Genomic DNA, 24,025 nt, shown 5'->3' on the forward strand with positions numbered 1-24,025 from the left:
ATGCAGTGAGCGGGGGCGGGGCCTAGGGAAGGGGCGGGGCCTAGGGAAGGGGTGGGGCTAGGATATTTGGGTTTGTGGGATTGGTGGCGGGCTTGGGGATAGACCAGGGAAGGGATGGGGCGGGGAAGGTTTCAGGGGGTATTTGTGGGGCTCGGCCTCTATGGGCTCCTCCTGCCGGCTGCAGCGGACTAGGGCGCGTGGGAGGCGGCCCCGGCAGCGCTGGACGCCGCGGGCTGAGCCTGCCCCTGCCCGGCCGGGCCCCGCCTCCCCGGCCCGCCCCCGCGCACCGCCGGGCTGCGGCGGAGCCTCCGCAGCGCGAAGATGGCGACGCGGGTGTGCGAGAGCCCGGCGCTGCGGCGGCTGCTGCGGGGACCCTGCCTGGCCCTGAGCGGAGCCCGGTGAGCCCCGGGTCACCTCCCGCCGCGCCCCCGGCTCCGGCGTCGCCCCTGTGAACCCGGTCCCCGGCGCCCCCCGACGTGTCCGTCCCCGGAGTCCCGTACCCCATCACCCCGGAGCCCCGACGTGTCCATCCCCCGAGCCCCCGTCACCTCCGGCCCCTGCGCCCCAACGTGTCCGTCCCCGGGGCCCCCGTCTCCTCCGGCCCCTGCGCCCCGATGTGTCCGTCCCCGGGGCCCCCGTCTCCTCCGGGCCCTGCGCCCCGATGTGTCCGTCCCCGGAGTCCCGTACCCCATCACCCCAGAGCCCCGACGTGTCCATCCCCCGAGCCCCCGTCACCTCCGGTCCCTGCGCCCCAACGTGTCCGTCCCCGGGGCCCCCGTCTCCTCCGGCCCCTGCGCCCCGATGTGTCCGTCCCCGGAGTCCCGTACCCCATCACCCCTGTGCCCCGACGTGTCCGTCCCCGGAGCCCCCGTCACCTCCGGCCCCTGCGCCCCAACGTGTCCATCCCTGGATTCCCGTTCCCCATCACCCCTGCGCCCCGACGTGTCCGTCCCCGGGGCCCCTGTCTCCTCCGGCCCCTGCGCCCCGACGTGTCCGTCCCCGGGGCCCCCGTCTCCTCCGGCCCCTGTCACCCAATGTGTCCATCCCCCCCGTACCTCCCTTACCCCAGGCCCGTCCTCCAACGTGTCTATCCCCTGTGCCCCGTGCCCCCATCACCTCCAGTCCCTGTGCCCCAACCATCCCCGGTGCCCCCGTACCCCTATTATCTCAGGCCCCTGTGCCCCAAAGTGTCCATCCCATGCACCCTCATACCCCCATTACCCCAGGCCCTTGCCCTCAAAGCGTCCATCCCCTGTTCCACCATACCCCATTATGTTTGTCCCCTGCCCCCCAAAGTGTCCTTCCTCTGCATCCCTGCCCCTCATACCCCCATTGCTTCTGGCCCCTGTGCCACCCCTTCCAGTGCCCCCCATCTGTGTCCCTTTCCGTCCATCACCGCTCCCAAGGGCCTCCCCACATCTGGGATACCATGTGCTCCCTATCATCCCCGCACTCCTCCCTTCATTAGGGCCACTGTGGGCCCTTTGTCACCTCTCCCCCTGCCCCTGTGTCATCATCTCCCTCCCCGTTCCCCCCTCCTAGCCTGGACCTCTGCACCCCCATTGTCTCTCCCCTCCATCACTGTGACCTTTTGCTCTTGGCTTGGGAGCCTTATCCTCTGGTTACCATAGGCACTTTAGTATCTGAGTTTGCAAAATCCCCACCCTAAGTTTGGCAAGGGAATTGGGGGGTCGGGGCAGCTGTTTGAATGGCTGGGGAAGGGCAGCCCCAAGCTCGGACTGAACCCTGCATGCTTGAAAGGCCAACAATTAGCTGCAAGTGGCCCCTTCTCCAATGCCCAGGCAGCCCCGGTCAGGCCCAGAGGGCAGGACATGCCATGCCATGCCATGCCACGCCACGCCACGCGCTCCTGTCCCAGGGTACTGTAGTGTTAGGAGAGAGAATGAATCAATTTCCATGAGTTTTATACAATTGAGGGGAGCAGGAGAGATGGGGGCACCCCTAGGAGCTGACTTGCAATCACGAGGGGTCATTTACACTTAAACCAAGGGGCCTGATTCTGCCCTCCAAGTCTGGAGTAATTGCATTGAAATCAAAGGAGTCAGAGGAGAAAGACCTGTAGCCCCAAGAGCCACTTGAGCTGTTATGCCCCCTAACCTGGGCGTAACAGATCTGTAGCAGAATAGAGCCCCCAGGTTAATGGCAAACAATCCTGCCCATCCAGCTAGATTTCAAAGCTCTTTGTAACAATTATGTGGCAAGGGACTGATGGGCAGCTCAGGCCCCCAGGGGGGTCACTCCCGGCTGCTCTGGATCATTAGGATTCGGAGGGTGGAAGGATGGAGGAGGGGGCCCAGTGGAGGTTTGAAATGTTCAGGAAGCATCTGGCAGGTTTGTTTGAAGCCAGGAGAAGGGTTGTTTATCTTTCTCTCTGTTGTTAATGTGTTACTAGAGGTTGTAGCATTGGGGCAAAGGTCTTGCCAGGCACAAATTGTGGATGTTGTATCTCTGCTGATTTTCATGGGAGGGACAGAGGTGGGGAGATGGATCTGTATCTGCATCAGTACACCATGGCAACACTACTCTGGCACCTCCAGGAAGTTTCCAGCCCTTATGGTTGTGAAGATGACTTTCTAAAGATGTCCTGATGCAGCACTGTCTTCCTGAGTCTGCAGCCAGCCTGCAACAATAGCTCTGAGAGAAAGGTGCTTCCTTGGTCGTTAGCACTGAAGCCCAACAGCACTATAAATGTCGCTGTCACTACCGCACTGTTGATTTGTTTTACCAATGATGAATTGCTGGGATTAGGGGCAGACTTTGAGAGGAGTGCCGATATCCCACCTGTGTGCACCTTTCACCCCCTTGTGTCCGCCCCGGAGACAGCCTCTTACTTTGCACGTGCAGGTGAAAAGTTTGGAGAGGCCACCTCCAGTTGCTTATTAGACAAAGTCTTGGACTGAAGGTGGCGCATCCTGCGTTAGTGGGGCCTGAACAGGAGGCAGCCTGATAAGAGTCTCTGGCACAGGTTTCTCTACGCTGTACCACATTTCAGCAGTGCTCCTTTTCCTGAAGAGCCACAGATTAGACAGGCACGCAAACCTGGTCTGCAGGGCCTCTGCTGCCAGACTCTGAAAAGGAGCTGCGCAGCCAAGCCCATGCACTCTAGTGCTTCACATTCTCCTCGCCTGCAATGCCGCCCTTCCTACTGGCTCTGGGGAGTGGAGTTCTGAAACCCTGTGGTATTTTCTAATCCCAGTTCTTTGGTATTAGGACCTCAATTGTTAATTACCAAGGGTTCCTTGAAGAAATGTTGCTTCCTGTGTTTTACATGTAAGTATTTTTGAGCCTGTGGCAATCAAGGTCTGTCTATCTTTGGTTGATAAAATGCGCTTGTCCTCCTCTCTAAGCAAGTGGACCCAATTAACCCCCCCCCCGGACTAATGCAGCAAGCTGCCTCAGTGGCAGCTAGCGGATTCGGCACATCTCCCCTTGAACAGAGCCTTGAACCCTGCCCCCCTCTGGCAAAACCCTGTGTCGACAAATAGGCCAGCGAAACAGCCTGATCCAGTGGGGGTGGGGGATTCGAATTCCTGAACGCCTGGGGGAGAGCAGTTTGGAGGAGGGGCACGTGTTGCTCGCTGCCGATGCCCTGCGCTCTGATCCCCTGAGGATTTAGGTGTTTTCAGAGGGCCGGTTCCTTACATAGGTAACAAGACTAGTTCAGTTAGGTGGCTGTGTTACGGATTTGCTTCCTCATCTGGCCTTGTTCAGTTACCTGCTCCTGGCTGCTGGGACAATGCTCCTGGCAGGGTGTAGGTTAGTCCTCCAGGGCCTCTTTCTGGGCAGGGACTTTAGAGCGCCAGGGAACCCAGCAGTGCATGGCAGATGCCTCCTGTTGCTGTTGACAGCCTGTGGGTGCCAGAGAGAGAGGGCCTGACTGCAGCCCTGTATTCACTCCCTCCTACGCCTCGGCCCATCTCTGCCTTTGCTGACCTCTGCGCCTTCTTCCAGGGGATACTCCAGGGACAGCGAGGGCAGCTGGTTCCGCTCACTCTTTGTCCACAAAGTGGATCCCCGAACGGACGCTCATTCCACACTCTTGTCGAAGAAAGAAACCAGCAACCTGTACAAGATCCAGTGTGAGCTGCCCCTCTCCTTATCCTTCCCTTGGCTCCTGTGTTCCTTTCCAGGCCACTGCAATCTACACGCCAGCATCAGGGAGGGTGGACAGTGTTCAGGGATAGCCTTGTCATTTGTGGGGCTCCTACCTGCTGGCGGTGGATCTGGAGGGCCCCCCACATGCCAATCCTGCTGGGGGAGTGTCTCCATCTCCACTCCTCCCCCCGCCCCTCCCCGGTTGCAGGAGAGATGAGCCAGGCAGTGAGCTGCAGGGTAGCAGGGCCCCAAGCAGATGTTCACCTTCTGTGTGCTTAAAGCTGGCCCTGAGTGGGTGACGCTAGCGGGGGTGTGGGGGCTCATCTGCCCTCTGAGCTGGGGGCAGTGGGGGAGGGGAATCTGACTGGCAAATCACCCAGCTGGCCAGGGAAGGGCCTTCCAAGAGGTTAATAAACCTTCTCAGGGATACGGCACCTGTATGCGCGCGCAGACAGGGCTCTGCTCGCGCACCTCACTGCCCTGCATGCCCCTGCTGTCCAGTCCTGCCCATCTCGCCTTAGTCCTGCCCTGCTGCGCCCCCTGCTGTTCACTTCCTGGTGTTCTTGAAGCTGAGACTGGCAGGAACCAGCCAAGTCAGAGGCTGGTTCCTGGTCTCCAGTGCCTGACCCCGCTGTGCATTAGAACCAGGGTTGTGCAGAGAATCATGGTGTGTGTGCATGGGGGGGGAGGTGGGTATGCGAAAGCAGTGTTACTGCTCGGAGAGTGAGAGCTGCATGGAGGCCAGATGCCCTCCTATCGCTTTGCGCAGCCCAGGAAGATGGCTGGCTGCTCTTAGCCCTGCCCTTGTGTTCCCTGGGGCTTGGGGCTGAATTTCTGCCCTGCTGACGTGACTTTTTCGGTCTGTTTCCCTGCTGCAGTTCACAATGTGAAGCCCGAATGCCTGGACGCTTACAACAGCCTGACGTGAGTGTCGCCCCCACCCCCACCTCTGCAGTGGCAGGAGCCTGTGGTGTAATAGGTTCTAGCGGGGTTGACTGATGGAGCTGTTCCTTGTACGGGCCCCTGTGTAGGGAGGAGAAGGGCCTTGTGGGTAAGGCACAGGACTGGGAGTCAGGATTCCTGGGTTCTGTGTGACCTTAGGCAAATCACTTCCCCTTTCTGTGCCTCAATTTACCTGTCTGTAAAATAGGGGAGGGGATTCTGACTCACCCCTCGCTGGGCTGTGGGGTCTCACTCCTGTGTGTTTCCAAAGTGCTTTGAGATCCTCAGCAGGCTGATGTGAGAGCCCCAGCTCTGCCTCTAAGCTGCAGGTCCATGTTCATTCCCCAGCCACTGCTCCTGCTCCCCCTTCTATCTCATCTTCCCCAGGTTCACGGACTCTGAATTGTCCCTAGCCTCTCTTTGGAATGGATCACTTGATGATTACCGTTTCTGTTCATTCCCTCTGGGGCACCTGGCATTGGCCACTGTCAGAAGACAGGATCCTGGGCTAGAAGAACCTTTCAGTCTGACCCAGTCTGGCCGTTCTTATATCCTATGAGGCCAGTGCATCCCTCATCCCTCTCGCTGTCTCCAGGGCCTTGGCTTTCAGTATTGCCCAAGGAAGCATGAGTGTGTCACCTAGAGTTGGCTCACTAGCAACCAGCACTTTCCTCCAGTTCATGCCCAAGACATTCCCTGCTGGGTTGGAAGGGTGAGTGGGGGGGGCATGGGTGGAGTCTTGGCCGGGACCAGCCCATTACCCTCTGTAAAGGGAGGGGAGTGTTTGGTCACTGCCAGAGCCCTGTGTTCTCTCACACTGACCCCAGGCCCCAGCATGCACTGATATCTCTGCCTTGGAGTGGCAGCTGGTGCAGCCCCCCATTAGCTGGAGGGGTGAGGAGAGATACCAACCCTTCCCTCTGCCAGCTTCAGGCCTCTGCCTCTTGCTTCCCCATCTGCCCGATACCTCGTAGCCTGGGCAGCGGGAGGAAGGACCTTAAATGCAGCTCTTCTGCAGGGCAGTCCGAGCCACCCATGGGCATTGCCCCTGTCACCCTTCTGCATCCTCTGCAGGGAGGAGGTGCTGCCCAAGCTGCACTCAGACACTGATTACCCTTGCGACCTGGTTGGGAACTGGAACACGTGGTACGGAGAGCAGGACCAGGCAGGTGAGCAGGTGGCCGCTGGGCAGGACTCGTGGGCTCACGGGGTGGGCATTGCGCAGCTTTGGTGGCCCAGGAAGCAGGCAGCTCAGGAGACATGTTCCCTGCCCTACCAAGGGCTGGGCACATTGACTTGGGGTGTGGGATGAAGACCTGAATTATTCATTGCCCAGAGCTGGCCTCAGATGCACAGCCTGTACTACTCTCTGTGGCTCTCCTGCCTTCTGGTGGAAACAGACTGAAATGCAGGTGAGAGGGGGGTTCAAATTAAACCAGGGGTCTCAAACTCCCAGCCTGCGGGCCATCTGCAGCCCGAGAACCTCCCCAATGTGGCCCATGGGGCTCCAGCAGTTTTGGGGCGGGGTCTCTCCCTTGGCCCCGCCTGCTGCCCCGGGGCACTCCCCTGCCACACACGTCCCCCGGGCAATTTACAATGGCCCAGGGCCCCGCCCACCACCAGCAGCGCAGCAGAGCTGAGCGGCTTCTGCCTGCTCGCTCCAGTGGCTGCCGGCCCCTCCCTGCGGCCCAGGGACGGGGCTGTGCCTCCACGTGCTGCCCCCCCCCCCGGCCCGCCCCGCCTTGGAGCCCCAGATAAGCGCTGCACCCCAACCCCCTCCCCACACACCCCCTCCCGTGTACTTACCTAGTGAGAGTAAAGCCGCACTTGAAGATGGTCAAACATACCCTTGGCCCCAGTCCTGCACAGATCCACGTGGTCAGTGTGACATTCTGTACCTTGGGGGAGCACCTCACCCTGTAACCCCCATATTCCTTATTTATATATAATTGTGATATTGCATATAAAGCAGGCCAGGTGAGGTATCAGGAGAAAGGTTATGATCTGCTGAAAGTCACTGTTCTATCTAAATATGTATGTCATTAGTGCTCTTTTACTGCCAGGCTCTATCTTGAGCAGACGCTGTCAGTCATGTCAAATCATATGGGTGGTTTTCTGATGCGGGCAAACTCAGATTTTGGTCCAGCTCACTCATTGTCACTTGGGACTTGAACCTAGGTCTCTGGCTGTAAAGAAGGAGAAGCTAACCCAGCACCCCCTCTCCACGGGTCCCATCAGCCACTTCTGTGCTTAGGGTCGATAGCACAGATGAAATCAGAAGCAACAAAGCAAAGTCATGCAGAAAATCCTCCTTGCCTAGCGTGGGGTAGCGAATCAGTGATGGGCCAAGGAGGGTGAAATTGGCAGCGAAGGTCAGTAGTGCTGCAGCACTACTCCAGACTAGCCCAGAAAGGAGGCCTAGCTTTGGAGAGAGAGCCATGGGTTGTGGTGTGTATGTACTGACTTCCTCCGATCCTGCTGAGCAGGTCGCCTGGCAGCTCTGCCCTTGGCCGAGAGAGAGGGTGGAATTAGCCCTGGAGCATGAGGCAGCTTGGGTGGAGTGCCTGAGTCCCTGGACAGTTGCTGACCACTTGTGTTCGCCTCACAAGGGCTCCCAGACAGTCCTGACTCTCTCGTTTCAGTGCACCTGTGGCGTTTCTCCGGCGGGTACCCGGCCCTCATGGACTGTATGAACAAACTGAAACAGAACAAGGTATGGCACACCTCACCGCAACTCATCCTAACCATAATTCCACCTCAGCTCTGCCATACGCTCCCCATGGCGCTGCATATGCACTGACCCCATGCCAGGTGATTGCAGTCTCCCTGCCACGTGCATCATGCCCCTTCCCCAGCTGGCAGCCCCCTGCCTCCCCTTCTTCCCCATGCAGGGGCTCCAGGCAATGTGGCCGCCAAGCCGCTGGGCACAGTGGAACTCTGGTATGCATCGCTGGGATTCATGATCCCAGCCCCTGGGGGCAGCGGCTTCCCTCAGCTGTTGTTCTTTGCAGGAGTACCTGGAGTTCCGCAAGGAGAGGAGTAAAATGCTGCTGTCTCGCAGGAACCAGTTACTCCTGGAATTCAGTTTCTGGAATGAGCCTTTGCCCCGGGTCGGGCCCAACATCTACGAGCTGAGAACGTACAAACTAAAGGTGAATCGCTCCTTCCTGAGCCACGTGGGGGAGCAGCGACCAGGGCTGCTTGCTGGGCTAAGGACAGTAGAGCAATGAAGCAGCACAGCCTTTAGACCTGTACACAGGCAGGTCTCCTTGCTCAGACCAGGCCTTATTACCCAGGGTTATGTGAACCCAAAACCCTGGTAACTAATCTTTGTCTTCCAGACAGTTTCAGGAACTAAATCAATGGGGGACACTGCTCCTCCATCTGATAAATGACTGGTACAAACAAGAATGTTTTCACTCAAAGCGCCTTCTTTATTAAGTCTCAAGAACCCCCACATATGCAACAGCAATAGTCTAGAGCAGTGGTTCTTAACCTTTACTGCAGCCTGCACCCCTTTGGTTCTCAAAATATGTTCTCGCACCCCTTATCAAAAATTGTTTAAGTAGGTCAGTTCTTTAAACCTAGATAGATCATAACTATAGAATGAAAGAGAGAGAATTATATATATATATTTTAATTTTGCAGTAAAATTAAGAATACATGAAAAATTAGACACTTTTTTTAAGTTTACCGGCTCAGTGACTCTTCTGCTGTTGCTTTTGTTCAGTGATGTTCGAGAAACGAGGAACGTTTTTTGAAATAGCCACATGCATGTCATCACTCGCATTTAGGTGGTTTCTGGCCTTTGTTTTGATGTGTAAAAGTGATGAAAATCCTATCTCACACAAGTGTGTAGTCGCAAATGGCACAGGGATCTCCAGCGCTGTCTTCGCCAGTTGTGGAAACAGTGCTAGTTGAGCACACCAGATGTGTTGAGTTCATTTAGGTGTGTGAATACATCTGCCATGTACGCTAGGCAAAGGATAAACTCTCTATTTTTGAAGTCATCAACTAAATTAGTGCTTTGGTTGCAAAGAAACTGACTTACTTCTTCGCGCATTTCAAAAATACGAGTAAGCATTCAGCCACGGGAAAGCCACCTCACTTCTGTATGGAAAAGAAGGACAGTGTGCTCGGCACCAATTTCTTCACAAAAAGCATGGAAGAGGCGATGATTTAGAGCACGTCCTCTGATGAAGTTTACTGCGCTCACTGCAGTAGACAAAGTATCCTTCAATCTTGTAGGCAAAGTCTTTGTGGCAAGTGCATGACAGTGCAACATACAATGTGTGATCGTGATATGAGGTACTTCTTTCTTTATATAGGCAACAAATCCTGAATTTTTTTGTAGCATGGCAGGGGCACCATCGGTGCAAATTGATACACACACGTCAAGCGTTATCTTGTGCTTCAAAAAGAGGTCTGACGAGATTGACCACATTGATTCCTTTTGTAGTTAATTGCAATGGTTCACAGAACAAGAATTCTTCTAAGATTTCTTTCTCTTCTCCGTACCGCACCCCCAGAAAGGGCATCTCGCACCCCCAGGGGGTGCGTGCACCCCAGGTTAAGAACCACTGGTCTAGAGCATAGGGTGAGCTAGGTGGGCGCACCTGGCTCAGACCATTTGATCTGCTATCCTGGTCTGGCAGTGGCCTATGCCTGATGTTTTGGGGGAGTGAGCACCTCGGTTCATGCACTAGTCAGCTCTGCCCTACTGTACAGGGTGGGGGAGGGGGTGGGATTCCTTTCTGGCCCAGGTGGGCAAGCAGAGCCTGAGAATGACCTTGATCCCCAGCTTACAGAGGATAAATGCAGTCGTGACATGGTTTTAATTCCTTCTCTTTCTTTCCAGCCAGGGACCATGATCGAGTGGGGGAATAACTGGTAAGCATTGAACCTTCAAGCCTCTCTGTATTCCTGACTAGCAATCCCAGTGCTGTGCAGAGTGGGAACAAAGCCCAGCCCTGCAGGGGTCTCTGGCTGGACAGGGACCCATAAATGATCTGGAAAAAGGTGAACAGTGAGGTGGCAAAATTTGCAGTTAAGTCCCAAGCAGACTGTGAAGAGCTACAAAAGGATCTCTCAAAACTGGGTGACTGGGCAACAAAATGGCAGATGAAATTCAGTGTTGACAAATGCAAAGCAGGGCCGCCCAGAGGATTCAGGGGGCCTGGGGCAAAGTGGAGGAGCTTGTACTCACTGGGCGGCGCTCCGAGTCTGCGGCGGTGGCGGGGGGCCCTTCAGTCGCTCCACGTCTTCGGCAGCGCTGAAAGGCCCTCTGCCACCGAAGACCCGGACCGCCGCCAGGTGAGGAAAGGGATTCTTGGCCAGGGCTCGTGGGGCCCCTGCAGGGCCCGGGGCTGGGGCAAATTGTCCCACCTGCCTCTTCCCCCCCCACCCCCCCCCGGGCGGCCCTGATGCAAAGTAATGCACAATGAAAAACATAATCCCAACTATACATATAAAATGATGGGATCTAAATTAGCTGTTACCACTCCAAAAAGAGATCTTGGAGTCACTGTGGATAGTTCTCTGAAAACATCCACTCAGTGTGCAGCATCAGTCAAGCCAACAGAATGTCGGGAATCATTAAGAAAGGGATAGATAATAAGACAGAAAATATCATATTGCCTCTATATAAATCCATGGTACACCCACACCTTGAATACTGCCTGCAGATGTGGTCACCCCATCTCAAAATAAATAAATATTGGAATTGTAAAAGGTTCAGAAAAGGGCAACAGAAATGATTAGGGGTATGGAACGGCTGCCATATGAGGAGAGATTAATAAGGCTGGGACTTTTCAGCCTAGAAAAGAGACGACTAAGGGGAGATATGATAGAGGTCTATAAAGTCATGACTGGTGTGGAGAAAGTAAATAAGAAAGTGTTATTTACTCCTTATAATAAGTATTTTTTCTCAAAACGCACAGTCAACTTCTGGAACTCTTTGCCAGAGGATGTTGTAAAAGCCAAGACTATAACAGGGTTCAAAAAAGAACTAGATAAATTCATGGAGGATAGGTCCAGGATGGGCGGGGATGGTGTCCCTAGCCTCTATTTGCCAGAAGCTGGGAATGGGTGACAGGGAATGGATCATTTGATTCCCTGTTCTGTTCATTCCCTCTGGGGCACCTGGCATTGGTCACTGTCGGAAGACAGGATACTGGGCTGGATGGACCTTTGGTCTGACCCAGTACGGCCGTTCTTATGTAGTGCCAGTCCATCCAGCTTTAACTGAAATCTAACCTCCCTGGAACTGCCCCTTGAATGCCATGAGCCCCATAAGCGAGGCCCATAGCAGATCAGCCAGCACCTTGCATCACCGTAGGCTGAAGGAGACAACATTAAACACTTGTGTTGAGACTGTAAGCAGCGGGATGCTGGGAGTTAGAGCACTAGGCTCAGAGTCAGAAGACCCAAGTTCTAGTCCTGATGATGCTGTACATTGTTTGTTATTTGTAATGTGGTAGAACCCAAAGGCAGCTCCAAACAGGGAGCAGGACTCAGGGCCGGCGCTTCCATTTAGGCGACCTAGGTGGTCGCCTAGGGCGCAAGGATTTGGGGGGGGGTGGCATTTTGCCGCCCTCGGCGGCAATTCGGCGGCGGGGGGTCCTTCCGCGCTCCGGGTCTTTGGCAGCAATTCTGCAGCGGGTCCTTCACTCGCTCCAGGACCCGCCGCCGAAGTGCCCCGAAGACCGGGAGCGCGGGGGAAGGACCCCCCCCGCCGCAGAATTGCCGACGATGACCGGGAGCGCGGAAGGACCCCCGCCTAGGGCGCCAAAAACCCTGGCGCCGCTCCTGGCAGGACCCCATTGTACTAAAACATCCCTGCCCCAAGAAGCCGCAGTCTGGCATGTGATTAAAGCCACAGGAGCATTAGTGACTCACTCAGGGTCACACGATAAGCTGCTGAGTGACCTTGGACAAGACACTTCATCTCTCCATGCTTCAGTTTCCCCAGCTGGGAGCTGTACCCACTTTGTATACATGCTGTGAGGTCACTGAAGGAAATTCCCTCAATAAGCGCCCAGTGCATGCTTTTCTTTCCCCTGCACCAAGCTTTCCTTTCACCTCTTTGCTCAATGCTGGATGCTGCTCCAGCTGAGGCAGTGGCCTTCCATGGGTAACATCCGCTCACTGTTCCATGGCAGATAACACAGACCACTGTATGTTTGGACCCAAACAGTACTGAAGATCAGTGTAATCACAAGGCCAGTCCTGCTAGACACCCGAGTAACCCCGTTGACTTCAGGATTGCCTAGTGGTTAAAGCACTGGGACTCAGGAGAGCTGGGTCCATTTCCTGCCTTTGTCTCAGACTCTCTGCATGACCTTGGGCCAGACACTTAACATCGGTGGGCCTCAGTTTCCCCATCTGTAATGTGGAGACAATGCTTCCTCCCTACCTCGGATGGGCATTAGGAAAAGACCCTTTCTGGGGCAGGGAGTGTTTCTTACTATGTGTTCATACAGTGCCTAGCCCAACGGAGGCCTGGATCTCAGCTGGAAATTCTAGCAGCCACTGTAATATAGATACAAAGAACTTACAAGGCCTCCTGCTCCTCTGGTGAGGGTCCCATTGTGGGTAGCTGACACAAGGGAAGGCTGCAGGATTGGGCCTATAGTGGGAGGTGAGTAGCTGTATTGTAGTCTGAACTATTGTGCAATGCAGAAATGGACTGTAGTAGCGTATAAAGGGGGTCTGCATTGGGCAAAAGTAGTCTGATCTTTTCATGCCAGCGTTGGCCATGTCTTAGTTACATGTATCCAAAATAAGATACAAGCATCTCTTATATCAAGGTGGGGGCTGCTATTGTATCAAAGTTATGGCATGTGTAAGGCTCTTGCTAGGTGCTTATGTTGTTCTTGTCATCCCTATAGCATCTGAGCACCACCCAATCATTAATGGATTTTATCCCCGCCCCCAGGTAGGGGGTATTAGCCCCACATACAGGATCTGAGGTGCAGGCTAGAAGATGTGACTTGCCCAAAGTCTATGATGGAGCCAGGCATTGAACTCAGGTCTGCTGAGACCTAGTGCAGGCAAGTCCCCTGTCCATTAGGCCATCCTTCCGCCTTTAAGGGGCTAACTATCGAATCTCCAGTTGAACTTTCACTCTGATTTCTTTGCTCTGTTTTCTCACTCTCTTGCTGTTAATTTCTTCCTCTTAGCTGGAGGAACCAGGTAGAAGCCTGGCCTGTTCTGACTGCATGTATAACACACTACATATGTGAGAATGGTGCCCTTTAGTGCCTGGCGTCGGCGACAAGAACAGCCCGCCACTTCTTCCCTGTTGATGTTGTTTCTCCCTGTAGCTCTAAGGGTCGAGGCCTGTGTGTCTTGTGCTGACGTCTCCTAGTTCAAGCCCTGCTGCTGACCATGGTAATATCCATGTGACCACTTCTTATTGCACATGGGTGATGTTGGGTATGTTTGGCTAGCCAGTAGCCTGGGGTCATTAAAGGAGACTTGCATAGCAGGAGGTTGGATAATTAGGATTCTGTGGAAACTTTAAAACGCCTCTGGCAATGCCGGTTGCATCCCAGAGCAATGCCACCTGATCGATTCTCTCCTCCTATGTCTTTGCTAGGGCTCGAGCCATTAAATACCGTCAGAAAAACCAGGAAGCTGTGGGCGGGTTCTTCTCCCAGATTGGAGAGCTCTACGTGGTTCATCACCTCTGGGGTAGGTGGCTTTCTTTTTCCTTGAGTATTTATTAGCCATTGTCCGGCCTGAGCTTCAGCTGGTGGGTAACTTTGCTCTGCCAGCACCGCAGCACAAGGGTCCCACTTTTGCGAGGATGCATCCTAGAGCATGAAACTCCCATGTGCCCTCTCTCGCCACTTAATCAATGTCAGACCCTGGCCGTTCCAAAAGGGAGATTTAGTTTGATTGCTGGGCCCTACATTTGTTCCCTTATCCCCTCCCCCGACATCCTCCTAACACATACACGCCATTAGCACTGGAATGGGTTACCTAGGGAGGTGGTGGAATCTCCTTCCTTAGAGGTTTTTAAGGTCAGGCTTGACAAAGCCCTGGCTGGGATGATTTAGTTGGGAAGTGGTCCTGCTTTGAGCAGGGGGTTGGACTAGATGACCTCCTGAGGTCCCTTCCAACCCTGATAGTCTATGATCTCCCCTTTACCTTCATGCCTCTGTTTTCACCCTCTCGGCTGCTTTCAGAGGCTGGTCCTTATTGCAGTGCTGAAAGCATTGTAAGACGGTTTATTATCACCAAGTGCCTTTAAAGCAGCTCCTGCCCCATTGGTTACATTTTGTACATGGCACTGCGAGCTGGGCAGAGAGCAGCGATTCCATTTCAGGGCGGGGTTTGAGATTTCAAAGTTCGGTTTTATTCCGGTTCAGAACACCCTGCAGTATTTCTCAGTTCTGGTATTGTATTACTGGAGCACATAGGAGCAGGAATCCCTTGTGCTAGGCATTGTACAAATGCAGAACAAAAAGACAAATTCTCCACCCAGCTCTACTGGGAGCCCCAGCTCTGGGGCAGTCCACCTGGTGGGCTGATGGGGAGCCAGGGACTGGGAATCTGAACTCTCTGGGTATGTCTACATTGCAATTCACACACACACCCCCCTCCGGCTGGCTTGTGTCAGCTGACTTGCAGGGCTGCAAAAACTGCAGTGTAAACATTCAGGCTTGGACTGGAGCCCAGACTCTGAGATCCTCGTCCCAGGCTCCTTCTCGAGCCTGAATGGCTACACCGCAATTTTACAGCCCCGTAGCCTGAGTCAGCTGACACGGGCCACCCGGGGGTTGTTAACTGCAGTGTAGACCTACCTACCCCCAGACTCTGGGCTTTCTATCAGTCCTCCAGGCTGGCAGGAAAGCAGACAGGTTTGCAATGGCAGGCAGGGTTCCATCAGGTTCATGCTGGTTTCTGGTGGAATTCCACCAAAATCAACACAGTCCCGCAAAACATGTCCAGATTCTAAGGAAAAAATGTTTCATCCACAATTTTCCTACTAGGCCTAGTTACCGCTGCTGCTTGGCAGCCACAGCCCAATTGACTAGGGCAGATGCATGTGATTTTTAAAATAGGAACATTGTACATTTCCTTTGTGCCTGTCATCAGGAAGGATCCGTATGTGTTTTGCAAACTGCTTCCAAAGGAAGGGCCAACAAAATGCAGCCAACTCTGGGGTGAAACATGGTAGCTTGGTTTAATGATGCTTGGCAGCATACACAACACTTTAGGACAAGGAGTGAAAATAACTCGGTATCCAGTTGAAAGTTTAGGGAGGTAGAGTGTTGTTACTCGCACTGAAATCTGATGGAAAGACACTGGGGAGAACCCCTAGCTCCTGCAAAAAGCAATCAGCTGAGATGGCCACGAACCACTTCTGAGCATCCTACAAAGTGTCTGTGGCCAGCCCTGCCACTGCTGCATCCCTTCTCCAGTGGAAGAGCACCCATGTGCAATGAGTTCGGTGGGTCTCAGCCCAGTTTGAAGTGGACAGTTATCCTCATCACAAAACCCACCATTAACACTGGCACCCATTGGCACCCTTGGTAGGATTGAATTGGTCCTGGAGAGTGAACCTTCCACTGCTTTTGTGTACGCAACCCTCCTATCAGAGACCCTCCTCCCAGCCCCCCACCCACAGCATTAAAGCATACCATGGAGACACACCAAGACTTAGTCTGGGCTGTCCCCCATAGCAATGCTCCCTTTTGCCTGGATTTCTAGCTAAGCTGCTGCTGGCAGCAAACACTAGAGACCTCAGCAAATGGGGGGGATGCCCCCGCCTCCACACCTGGCATTTTCTTCTTTCAGCCTACAAGGACCTACAGTCCCGAGAGGAGACAAGGAACGCGGCCTGGAGGAAGCGAGGCTGGGATGAGAATGTGTACTATACAGGTGAGTGCTTCTCTGGAGTGGCTGCTGCTGTGAGCTCTAATCCTCATGCTCCAGGGCCGAAGCCAGTTGTCAGCTGTGGTCAGGAAGAAAAGCCCCCTATGATACAGTGTTGCCCAGTGAGGTATATTGTGGGGATTATATGCTTTCCTATGAAATAGTATTGGCTGCTCACAGCCAGAAAGAGGATAGTGGAGCAGCTGGACTATGTCCGTTCTGTTGTGGCACATCCTCCATAGCCAGCACTCCACCTTTACTCCTTTTCAGTGTGCCTCCAGTCAAGGGGCTGGAATCAGTGTAAATGAGAACTCTCCTATAATCAGTATCAGAGGGGTAGCCGTGTTAGTCTGAATCTGTAAAAAGCAACAGAGGGTCCTGTGGCACCTTTGAGACTAACAGAAGTATTGGAGCGTAAGCTTTCGTGGGTGAATGGCCACTTCATCAGACGAAAGTAATGGAAATTTCCAGAGGCAGGTATAAGTCAGTGAGGAGATAACGAGGTTAGTTCAATCAGGGAGGGTGAGGTGCTCTGCTAGCAGTTGAGGTGTGAACACCAAGGGAGGAGAAACTGCTTCTGTAGTTGGATAGCCATTCACAGTCTTTGTTTAATCCTGATCTGAGGGTGTCAAATTTGCAAATGAACTGGAGCTCAGCAGTTTCTCTTTGGAGTCTGGTCCTGAAGTTTTTTTGCTGTAAGATGGTTACCTTTACATCTGCTATTGTATGGCCAGGGAGGTTGAAGTGTTCTCCTACAGGTTTTTGTGTATTGCCATTCCTGATATCTGACTTGTGTCCATTTATCCTCTTGCGTAGTGACTGTCCAGTTTGGCCAATGTACATAGCAGAGGGGCATTGCTGGCACATGATGGCATATATAACATTGGTGGACGTGCAGGTGAATGAGCCGGTGATGATGTAGCTGATCTGGTTAGGTCCTGTGATGGTGTTGCTGGTGTAGATATGTGGGCAGAGTTGGCATCGAGGTTTGTTGCATGCATTCCACCATGATTTCAACAGCTTCCACCCCACCATCAACCTCAGCCTGGACCAATCTACACGGGAGGTCCACTTCCTAGACACCACAGTACAAATAAGTGATGGCCACATTAACACCACCCTATACCGAAAACCCACCGACCGCTACGCCTACCTTCATGCCTCCAGCTTCCACCCCAGACACACCACACGATCCATCGTCTACAGCCAAGCGCTGAGGTAAAACCGCATCTGCTCCAATCCCTCAGACAGAGACCAACACCTACAAGATCTTCACCAAGCATTCTCTAAACTACGATACCCACACAAGGAAATAAAGAAACAAATAAACAGAGCCAGACGTGTACCTAGAAGCCTCCTGCTACAAGACAGGCCCAAAAAAGAAACCAACAGAACTCCACTGGCCATCACCTACAGTCCTCAGCTTAAACCTCTCCAACGCATCATCAGTGATCTACAACCCATCCTGGACAATGATCCCTCACTTTCACAGACCTTGGGAGGCAGGCCAGTCCTCGCCCACAGACAACCCGCCAACCTTAAGCATATTCTCACCAGCAACCACGCACCGCACCATAACAACTCTAACTCAGGAACCAACCCATGCAACAAACCTCGATGCCAACTCTGCCCACATATCTACACCAGCAACACCATCACAGGACCTAACCAGATCAGCTACATCATCACCGGCTCATTCACCTGCACGTCCACCAATGTTATATATGCCATCATGTGCCAGCAATGCCCCTCTGCTATGTACATTGGCCAAACTGGACAGTCACTACGCAAGAGGATAAATGGACACAAGTCAGATATCAGGAATGGCAATATACAAAAACCTGTAGGAGAACACTTCAACCTCCCTGGCCATACAATAGCAGATGTAAAGATAGCCATCTTACAGCAAAAAAACTTCAGGACCAGACTCCAAAGAGAAACTGCTGAGCTCCAGTTCATTTGCAAATTTGACACCCTCAGATCAGGATTAAACAAAGACTGTGAATGGCTATCCAACTACAGAAGCAGTTTCTCCTCCCTTGGTGTTCACACCTCAACTGCTAGCAGAGCCCTCACCCTCCCTGATTGAACTAACCTCGTTATCTCCTCACTGACTTATACCTGCCTCTGGAAATTTCCATTACTTTCGTCTGATGAAGTGGCCATTCACCCACGAAAGCTTACGCTCCAATACTTCTGTTAGTCTCAAAGATGCCACAGGACCCTCTGTTGCTTCTCCTATAATCAGTGCGCTGCAGTGCCTCCTGCTGGTAGAGTGGCGTAGCTGTGAGCGCCTCAGGAGCCAAAGCTGGGGCAGAGTTTACAGCCCCCTCTGCCCAGGGCTCCCATGCACAGTGATGTTTGTTCCTTTTGATTTGCAGTCCCCCTGGTTCGGAACATGGAGTCTCGGATCATGATCCCCCTGAAGATCTCTCCCCTCCAGTGACCCCTCCAGCGCAGGAGTCGGCGAACAGACAGGAGTGAGACTCACTGGGGTGTCTCTGCATCTCCCCTGGAGGAGTGTGTCCCCTTTTCTGTCTCTCTCTCAGTTCGAGGCCATGCTCTTAGCCCAGGTGCATCCCTATTCCCAGACTGCTCGGCTCTGTCGGGAGCACCGGTGGGAGATGGATGAAGTAGACTGAACCAGCACAAGGCTGCACGTGGTTTCCTATCTCTGGGTCCCCAGCTCTGTATGAATGGGCCATGGAGACTGAACTCCCCTTTGCCCTAACGGTGTTCTGGGGAGGCCGCTGGGGACTGATAGACATGACCATAGAGCGCAGCATAGCTGAGCCATGCCCCTGTGGTGGGCATAGTACAGACACCAAGCTAGCTAGACCAATCCTCGCTGCTCTCTGGGTGCCGGGGCAATGTTCAGGCATCTCCCCTGCAAGCCATTCCTCCCACCACTGGGGAGGGACTGCTGCTGGTCTCCTTTCCAGCATGCCACTGGGAGGGACCCTTCATCATGCCTGGTTGTGTCTGTTACCATGAATGTTAGCACATGGCTAGCCTGGTGTAGGGGAGAACTCCACCTTCCTCGCCCAGGTTGGAATTCCAGTTCCTGGCTACGGCGTCCTGTTCCCGGCGAATCTTGGTGTTACCTGTATCCTTGGGAACAGGAAGTCCTCCTGCCTGCTGATGGAACCAGACTGTACCGCCCCACATCTGCTGAGCCAGGGCCCTCCTTTGTAGGGAGTGTATGCTGGAAAGTGGCTGTGGAGCCCAGCATGTCCTTTCCATTCACCCTTTCATGTAATGGCTCCCAGTCCAATTAATTGACCTTACAAGTCCAAAGGCTTTTATCTAGCAGCTGCTGCCCACTCCTGACCTGATGCCATGGCACTGGGTGCTGGGAAGGTCCGATATACAGGGTGGTGTATCCTGGTGGCTTTGGTGGGAGTGGAGGGCATGCAACAGCAGGCAGGATTGAGCCCTTGGTTCAGAAGCTGCAAATGAAGCGGAGTCCTTCTCCCCCTTCCATTATCCCTGTGAATAATTGGAGTTTAGCTAACACTAGAAGCCACCTTCCAGAGCTGCGTTGGCTCAGCTAGCGTGAAAAGTACAAGCTGGGCTGTGTCAACAGATCTGCATCTTGTCTACTCTGGCAAAAATAGTACATGCAATACTCCAGCAGCGGTAGCAGTAGCCGTGTAGCCAGGACTTCTGCTGCCCTGTGGTCTAGTGCTGTTCAGATCCGAGACTAAGAGTCATGAGCTCTTTCCATGCTGCAGCTTCTGCTGGGCTGCAGTGGGTGTGAATAGAGGGTCCATTTGTCCCAGCACGTGCACAGCTCCAAGGAGCAGATACATGAAGTGAGGTGCCAGTTTTAATCACTTTTCTTACGCCTTAAGGCCCGATCTTGCAATCCAATCCATGCACCAATGCAGAATGCCCTTGACTTCAATGGGTCTCCCTGCTAAATGCAATCTGATTGGAGGATTGGGCCCATAGGGTTTCGAGAGGAGCCTTGTCTCTCTCTTGAAGACTTAGTTTCTTCCTTGTGTATGCAGCCCTCAGTCATAGGGGTGTTTGTACCTATCCCCAGCATGGAGGAGAGAGAGAGGAGAGGTGGTCATCAATCTACACGGGCCTTTCTGATAGAGGTCAATTCCTCTTGTACATTATTTATCTTAATTATGACTAATGGCTATATGGCAAAAAAAAAAAAAATCTGTTTTGTGTGTGAAGCATTTTCCTTGTGGGAACTTGTGTGTGTCTGATTACAAATGTAACTAAATATTTCATATGCTAGCCTTGGTCTCTCTCATTGTGTGGAGTACAATGCAACCTGATGTGGGATGGGATCTTTGAGCAGGCATCTTTTCCAACTTCCTCTACAGACATGTAAAGCAGCCTGTAAAGTCCAAACTTGCCCCCTCCTGGGAGGTTGCTGATTTGTGTTAGTAAAGCCATAATATCTGCTCAGATTTTCTTCCTAGGCTTGTCTGTTCCTAGGGTTCTTCTCTTAGGACTGCCCAGCCCACACCCTAGGTCCTTTGTCCCCAAGAGAGCCACTCCCACCTCTCTCATGTCCAAGCGGGGTAATGAGCCACCGGCCTTGGAGAGTCAACAGAACCACTTAATTTTTTCTCAGCAGAATGAGCACCCACTGGCTTGTTCAAGGGACAAACTATCCCAAAGCATGCTCAGAACCATGTAGGATAGTGATGAGTACCTGGTGCACTGTTGTATAGGCATTGTATGGATACTCTATAGCTTTCAGGTATAAGGCCATTTAAACAAAGGATTGAGAGGCACAAGGAAGAGCAGATCAGTAGACGTGAGAAGGCAGAATGACAGAGAGAGACGTTTTTAGATGGCAGAGGCTATGAAGGGGTTTTGTACCATATGTGGTGAGGTTACAGGAGACAAGAGAAGATGGAAAAAGCACCGAGTACCCCTGTCCTAATAAGATGGCTAGTGCTGCCTTGACGACCTTTGGGTGCTGAGCAGAGGTTGGCACTATGTAGAGCAGGCCTGCACAACATGTGGCCCGCGTGGGCTCACTGTGCGGCCCGCGGGGGTGTGAGTAGGCGAGCCGGGTGGGTGGAGGGCTGAGGAGGCGAGTGGGCGGGCAGTGGCAGGTGAGCCGGTGGCGGGGGAGGGGGGGCTGAGGAGGCGAGTGGGCGGGCAGTGGCGGGGGGTAAGTAGGCGAGCCGGGGGAGGGGGGGGCTGAGGCGGCAAGCGGGTGGGCAGTGGCGGGGGGGCAGGTGAGCCAGCGAGCCGGAGGGGTGGGGGGCTGAGGAGGCGAGCGAGCAGGCAGTGGCAGGGGGTGAGTAGGCGAGCCGGGAGACGGGGGCTGAGGAGGCGAGTGGCGAATCGGTGGCTGACCTGTTCTACTGATCTGGTCTGGCTCCCATCCCCTCTCCCAGGGCCGGCTCCAGGCACCAGCAAAACAAGCAGGTGCTTGGGGTGGCACATTTCTAGGGGCGGCATTCAGGTGCCGGCCATCATAGGTGCCGACTCCGGGGCATGGGGAAAAAGTGCCCTCGCCGCCCCAGCTCGCCTCCGCTCTGCCTCTGCCTGCTCCCCTGAGTGCGCCGCCGCCGCTCCGCTTCTCCCCCCTCCCTCCCAGAGGGAGGAGAAGCCAAGCGGTGGGGCGCTCGGGGGAGGCGGTGGAGGTGAGCTGGAGCAGGGAGTGGTTCCTCTACCCCCCCGTTACTTCCTGCGCCCCCCCACCCTAGCTCACCTCTGCTCCGCCTGCGCCCCTGAACGCGCCGCCGCTCCGCTTCTCCCCCCTCCCTCCTAGGCTTGCCACGTGCAAAACCGCTATTTCGCGCAGCAAGGCTGGGAGGGAGGAGAAGCGGAGCGGCGGGCGCTCGGGGGAGGTGGTGGTGCTGGAGCGGAGGTGAGCTGGAGCGGAGAGCGGTTCCTCTACCCCCCCGTTACTTCCTGCGTCCCCCCCCCCAGCTCACCTCTGCTCCGCCTGCTCCCCTGAACGTGCCGCTGCTCCGCTTCTCCGCCCTCCCTCACCTGAGAGGGAGGGGGGAGAAGCGGAGCGGCGGCACGCCCGGGGGAGCAGGCGGAGCGAAGGTGAGTTAGGGCGGGAGGTCACGGGGGCCCCGCAGGAAGCAATGGGGGGGAGAAATGTGGCACGCCGGGGGCGGAGGCGGTGCTGGGGATTTGGGGAAGGGGTTCGGAAGGGGTAGAGTTGGGGTGGGGCTGGGGGCAGAGGGACATGAAAAAGAAAGGGGAGGCGGCCAAAATTTTTTTTGCTTGTGGCGGCAAAAATCCTAGAGCCAGCCCTGCCCTCTCCAAGGGTTGCAGCGGTCTGGAGGTGCCTGCTTTCCATGCCTTCCTCATTCACACCTCGTTCATTCAACAGGGCAATTGATTACAAAGTGCCGGGGAAGATCTTATTCTACTTCTAGCAAAAAGACATTTTTCTTTTACCTTAATTATACTACCTTAGGGGCCCGCTATAACATATTACCAAGGTTCAATACTTCTGTTTCGGTGGGGCGGCACTGGGGAAGGAGGCTTTTTATCCATGGGGCAGGTGGCGCAGGAGGGGGGGTGTTTTGGTGGCGCTGGCGGGGTTGTTTCCGTGGGGCGGGTGGCGCTGGGGGGGGGGTGTTGTGTTTCGGGGGGGCTGGGTGGCGCTGGGGGGGGTTGTCGGCGGTCAGAGGGTTTCGGCCCTCAGCTGTTTTCTTTGGAGTAATATGGCCCTCACCGCTTTACGAGTTGTGCAGGCCTGCTTTAGAGCATCACACACACACTCACACCTCCTGGTGGTGGGAGGGGAACAGGAGAAAGGACAAAAGAAGTAAGAGATGAAGAGAAAGGAAGGAGGGATGGAGGAAAAGGTAAAACGAAAAGGACAAACCCTAATGTCCCCAGTGATTCTACGGGACAAAATCCCAGGGAGGATAAATAAAATTCTGCCACCTTAAACTAGTGTTTTCCATGCCTAGAATTCAGCTGGCACCAGATGGATCAGACTGAGCAGGTTCCAAAACCTCTTGGAGGCTCTTACCTTCTAAACAGGGAAGTCTGTTTTCTAGTAAAATCAGTAAAAGGAAAGGAGAAAACTCGAAAGAGGCGCCTGCTCGCACTCACATACGTGAACCCTAATACTCTCTCAGTCCTCAAAGAGAGACCTCGAGAAGGAGACTTGCTGAAGCAAAGCCACAGGGGTCTCTGAGGTTTCCCTGGCCCTGCGCCCCTGTCCTGCCTGGCTGATGTCAGCATCTCTCTGTCAGGTCACCACCTCCCTAACACCTTTGACCAATAGGCTGAGGTCCTGCAAAAGGCCTTTGTGATGTCACTGCCACACCCACCCATCCCCTGAAGTGCTAATGTCCTGCTGCTGGCCTGACACTTTGAAGGTTTGAGCTACTCTCTGTGGATCACCCCACTCAATGCGTGTTCATTCTAGGAAGCAAGCCGGCTAGACAGTAAAACATCAGAGGCTGCTCCCAATGCTACACTCAGTTTTTCCAAAATTAGTAGACTTTATGGCCAGAAGAGACCTTTAGAGCATCTCATCTAACCCCCTGCATATCATGGGCTTCCTGTATAGCACAACAGTTACTTTTTTGGAAACACATTCCAGAAAGGCATCTAGTCTTCATTCAATGACATCAAGAGATGGAGAATCCACCACTTTCCCTTTTAGTGAGTGCCAGGGGGCTCCATTTCCCCTTCCACTAGCTCCCCATTTACAGTGAGCCAGAGCAGTACCTGCAGCAGGGAGCGGGAGTTGCTGATGGCCTCAGAGGCACAGCCCCTGCAGTGTCTCAGGCACCTGGCGCAAGTGCCGGATGATGTGGAGCTGGTGCATCACTTTGGCCGTGACGTCCTCCTGCTGCAAGGGAACGAGAACCTGTCAGAGACTTAAACGCCCCGAGGAATCAGGGGGAATTAAGGGCACCTGGAACCAGCAGTATTTCCACCCAGCACCTGCCCACCACTGAGGGATGAATTCACCTCCTGAACCCCAGAATGGAGTCTTCTTGTCCTTTCTAGTAACCTCCAGTGCCAACCCCCCTCCTTGTAGGGTGAGCTCCTGCTACCTCCCCCTCAATGCCCTTGACAGCTGTTCCACCTCCAAACCACAGCTCAAGTTCTCAGAACCCTC

The 24,025-nt window shown here is 54.1% G+C and overlaps 1 protein-coding gene across 2 annotated transcripts; it reads left to right on the plus strand.

Annotated features, from left to right (window-relative positions):
- The first annotated feature begins 321 nt into the window (after positions 1-321).
- Positions 322-18,388, plus strand: NIPSNAP1 (nipsnap homolog 1). Of its 2 annotated transcripts, XM_065417853.1 has the most exons (11): positions 322-398; positions 3,681-3,689; positions 3,973-4,100; positions 4,995-5,040; positions 6,133-6,227; positions 7,701-7,771; positions 8,070-8,210; positions 9,917-9,948; positions 13,658-13,752; positions 15,865-15,948; positions 18,324-18,388. In XM_065417853.1, the coding sequence occupies exons 1-11, from the start codon at positions 322-324 to the stop codon at positions 18,386-18,388; spliced, it is 843 nt and encodes a 280-aa protein (XP_065273925.1). The 2 variants fall into 2 exon arrangements, with proteins under 2 accessions (XP_065273925.1, XP_065273927.1); XM_065417855.1 differs by lacking the exon at positions 3,681-3,689.
- The last annotated feature ends 5,637 nt before the right edge of the window (positions 18,389-24,025 follow it).

Source organism: Emys orbicularis, chromosome 16 (assembly GCF_028017835.1).
Source record: "Emys orbicularis isolate rEmyOrb1 chromosome 16, rEmyOrb1.hap1, whole genome shotgun sequence".
Classification (NCBI taxonomy): domain Eukaryota; kingdom Metazoa; phylum Chordata; order Testudines; family Emydidae; genus Emys; species Emys orbicularis.

Coding starts and splice junctions, on each gene's coding strand:
- NIPSNAP1 (XM_065417853.1), top strand. CDS start 322: ATGGCGACGCGGGTGTGCGAGAGCCCGGCGCTGCGGCGGCTGCTGCGG. Junction 4,101..4,994: donor CAACCTGTACAAGATCCAGT/GTGAGCTGCCCC, acceptor TCCCTGCTGCAG/TTCACAATGTGAAGCCCGAA. Junction 13,753..15,864: donor CGTGGTTCATCACCTCTGGG/GTAGGTGGCTTT, acceptor TTCTTCTTTCAG/CCTACAAGGACCTACAGTCC.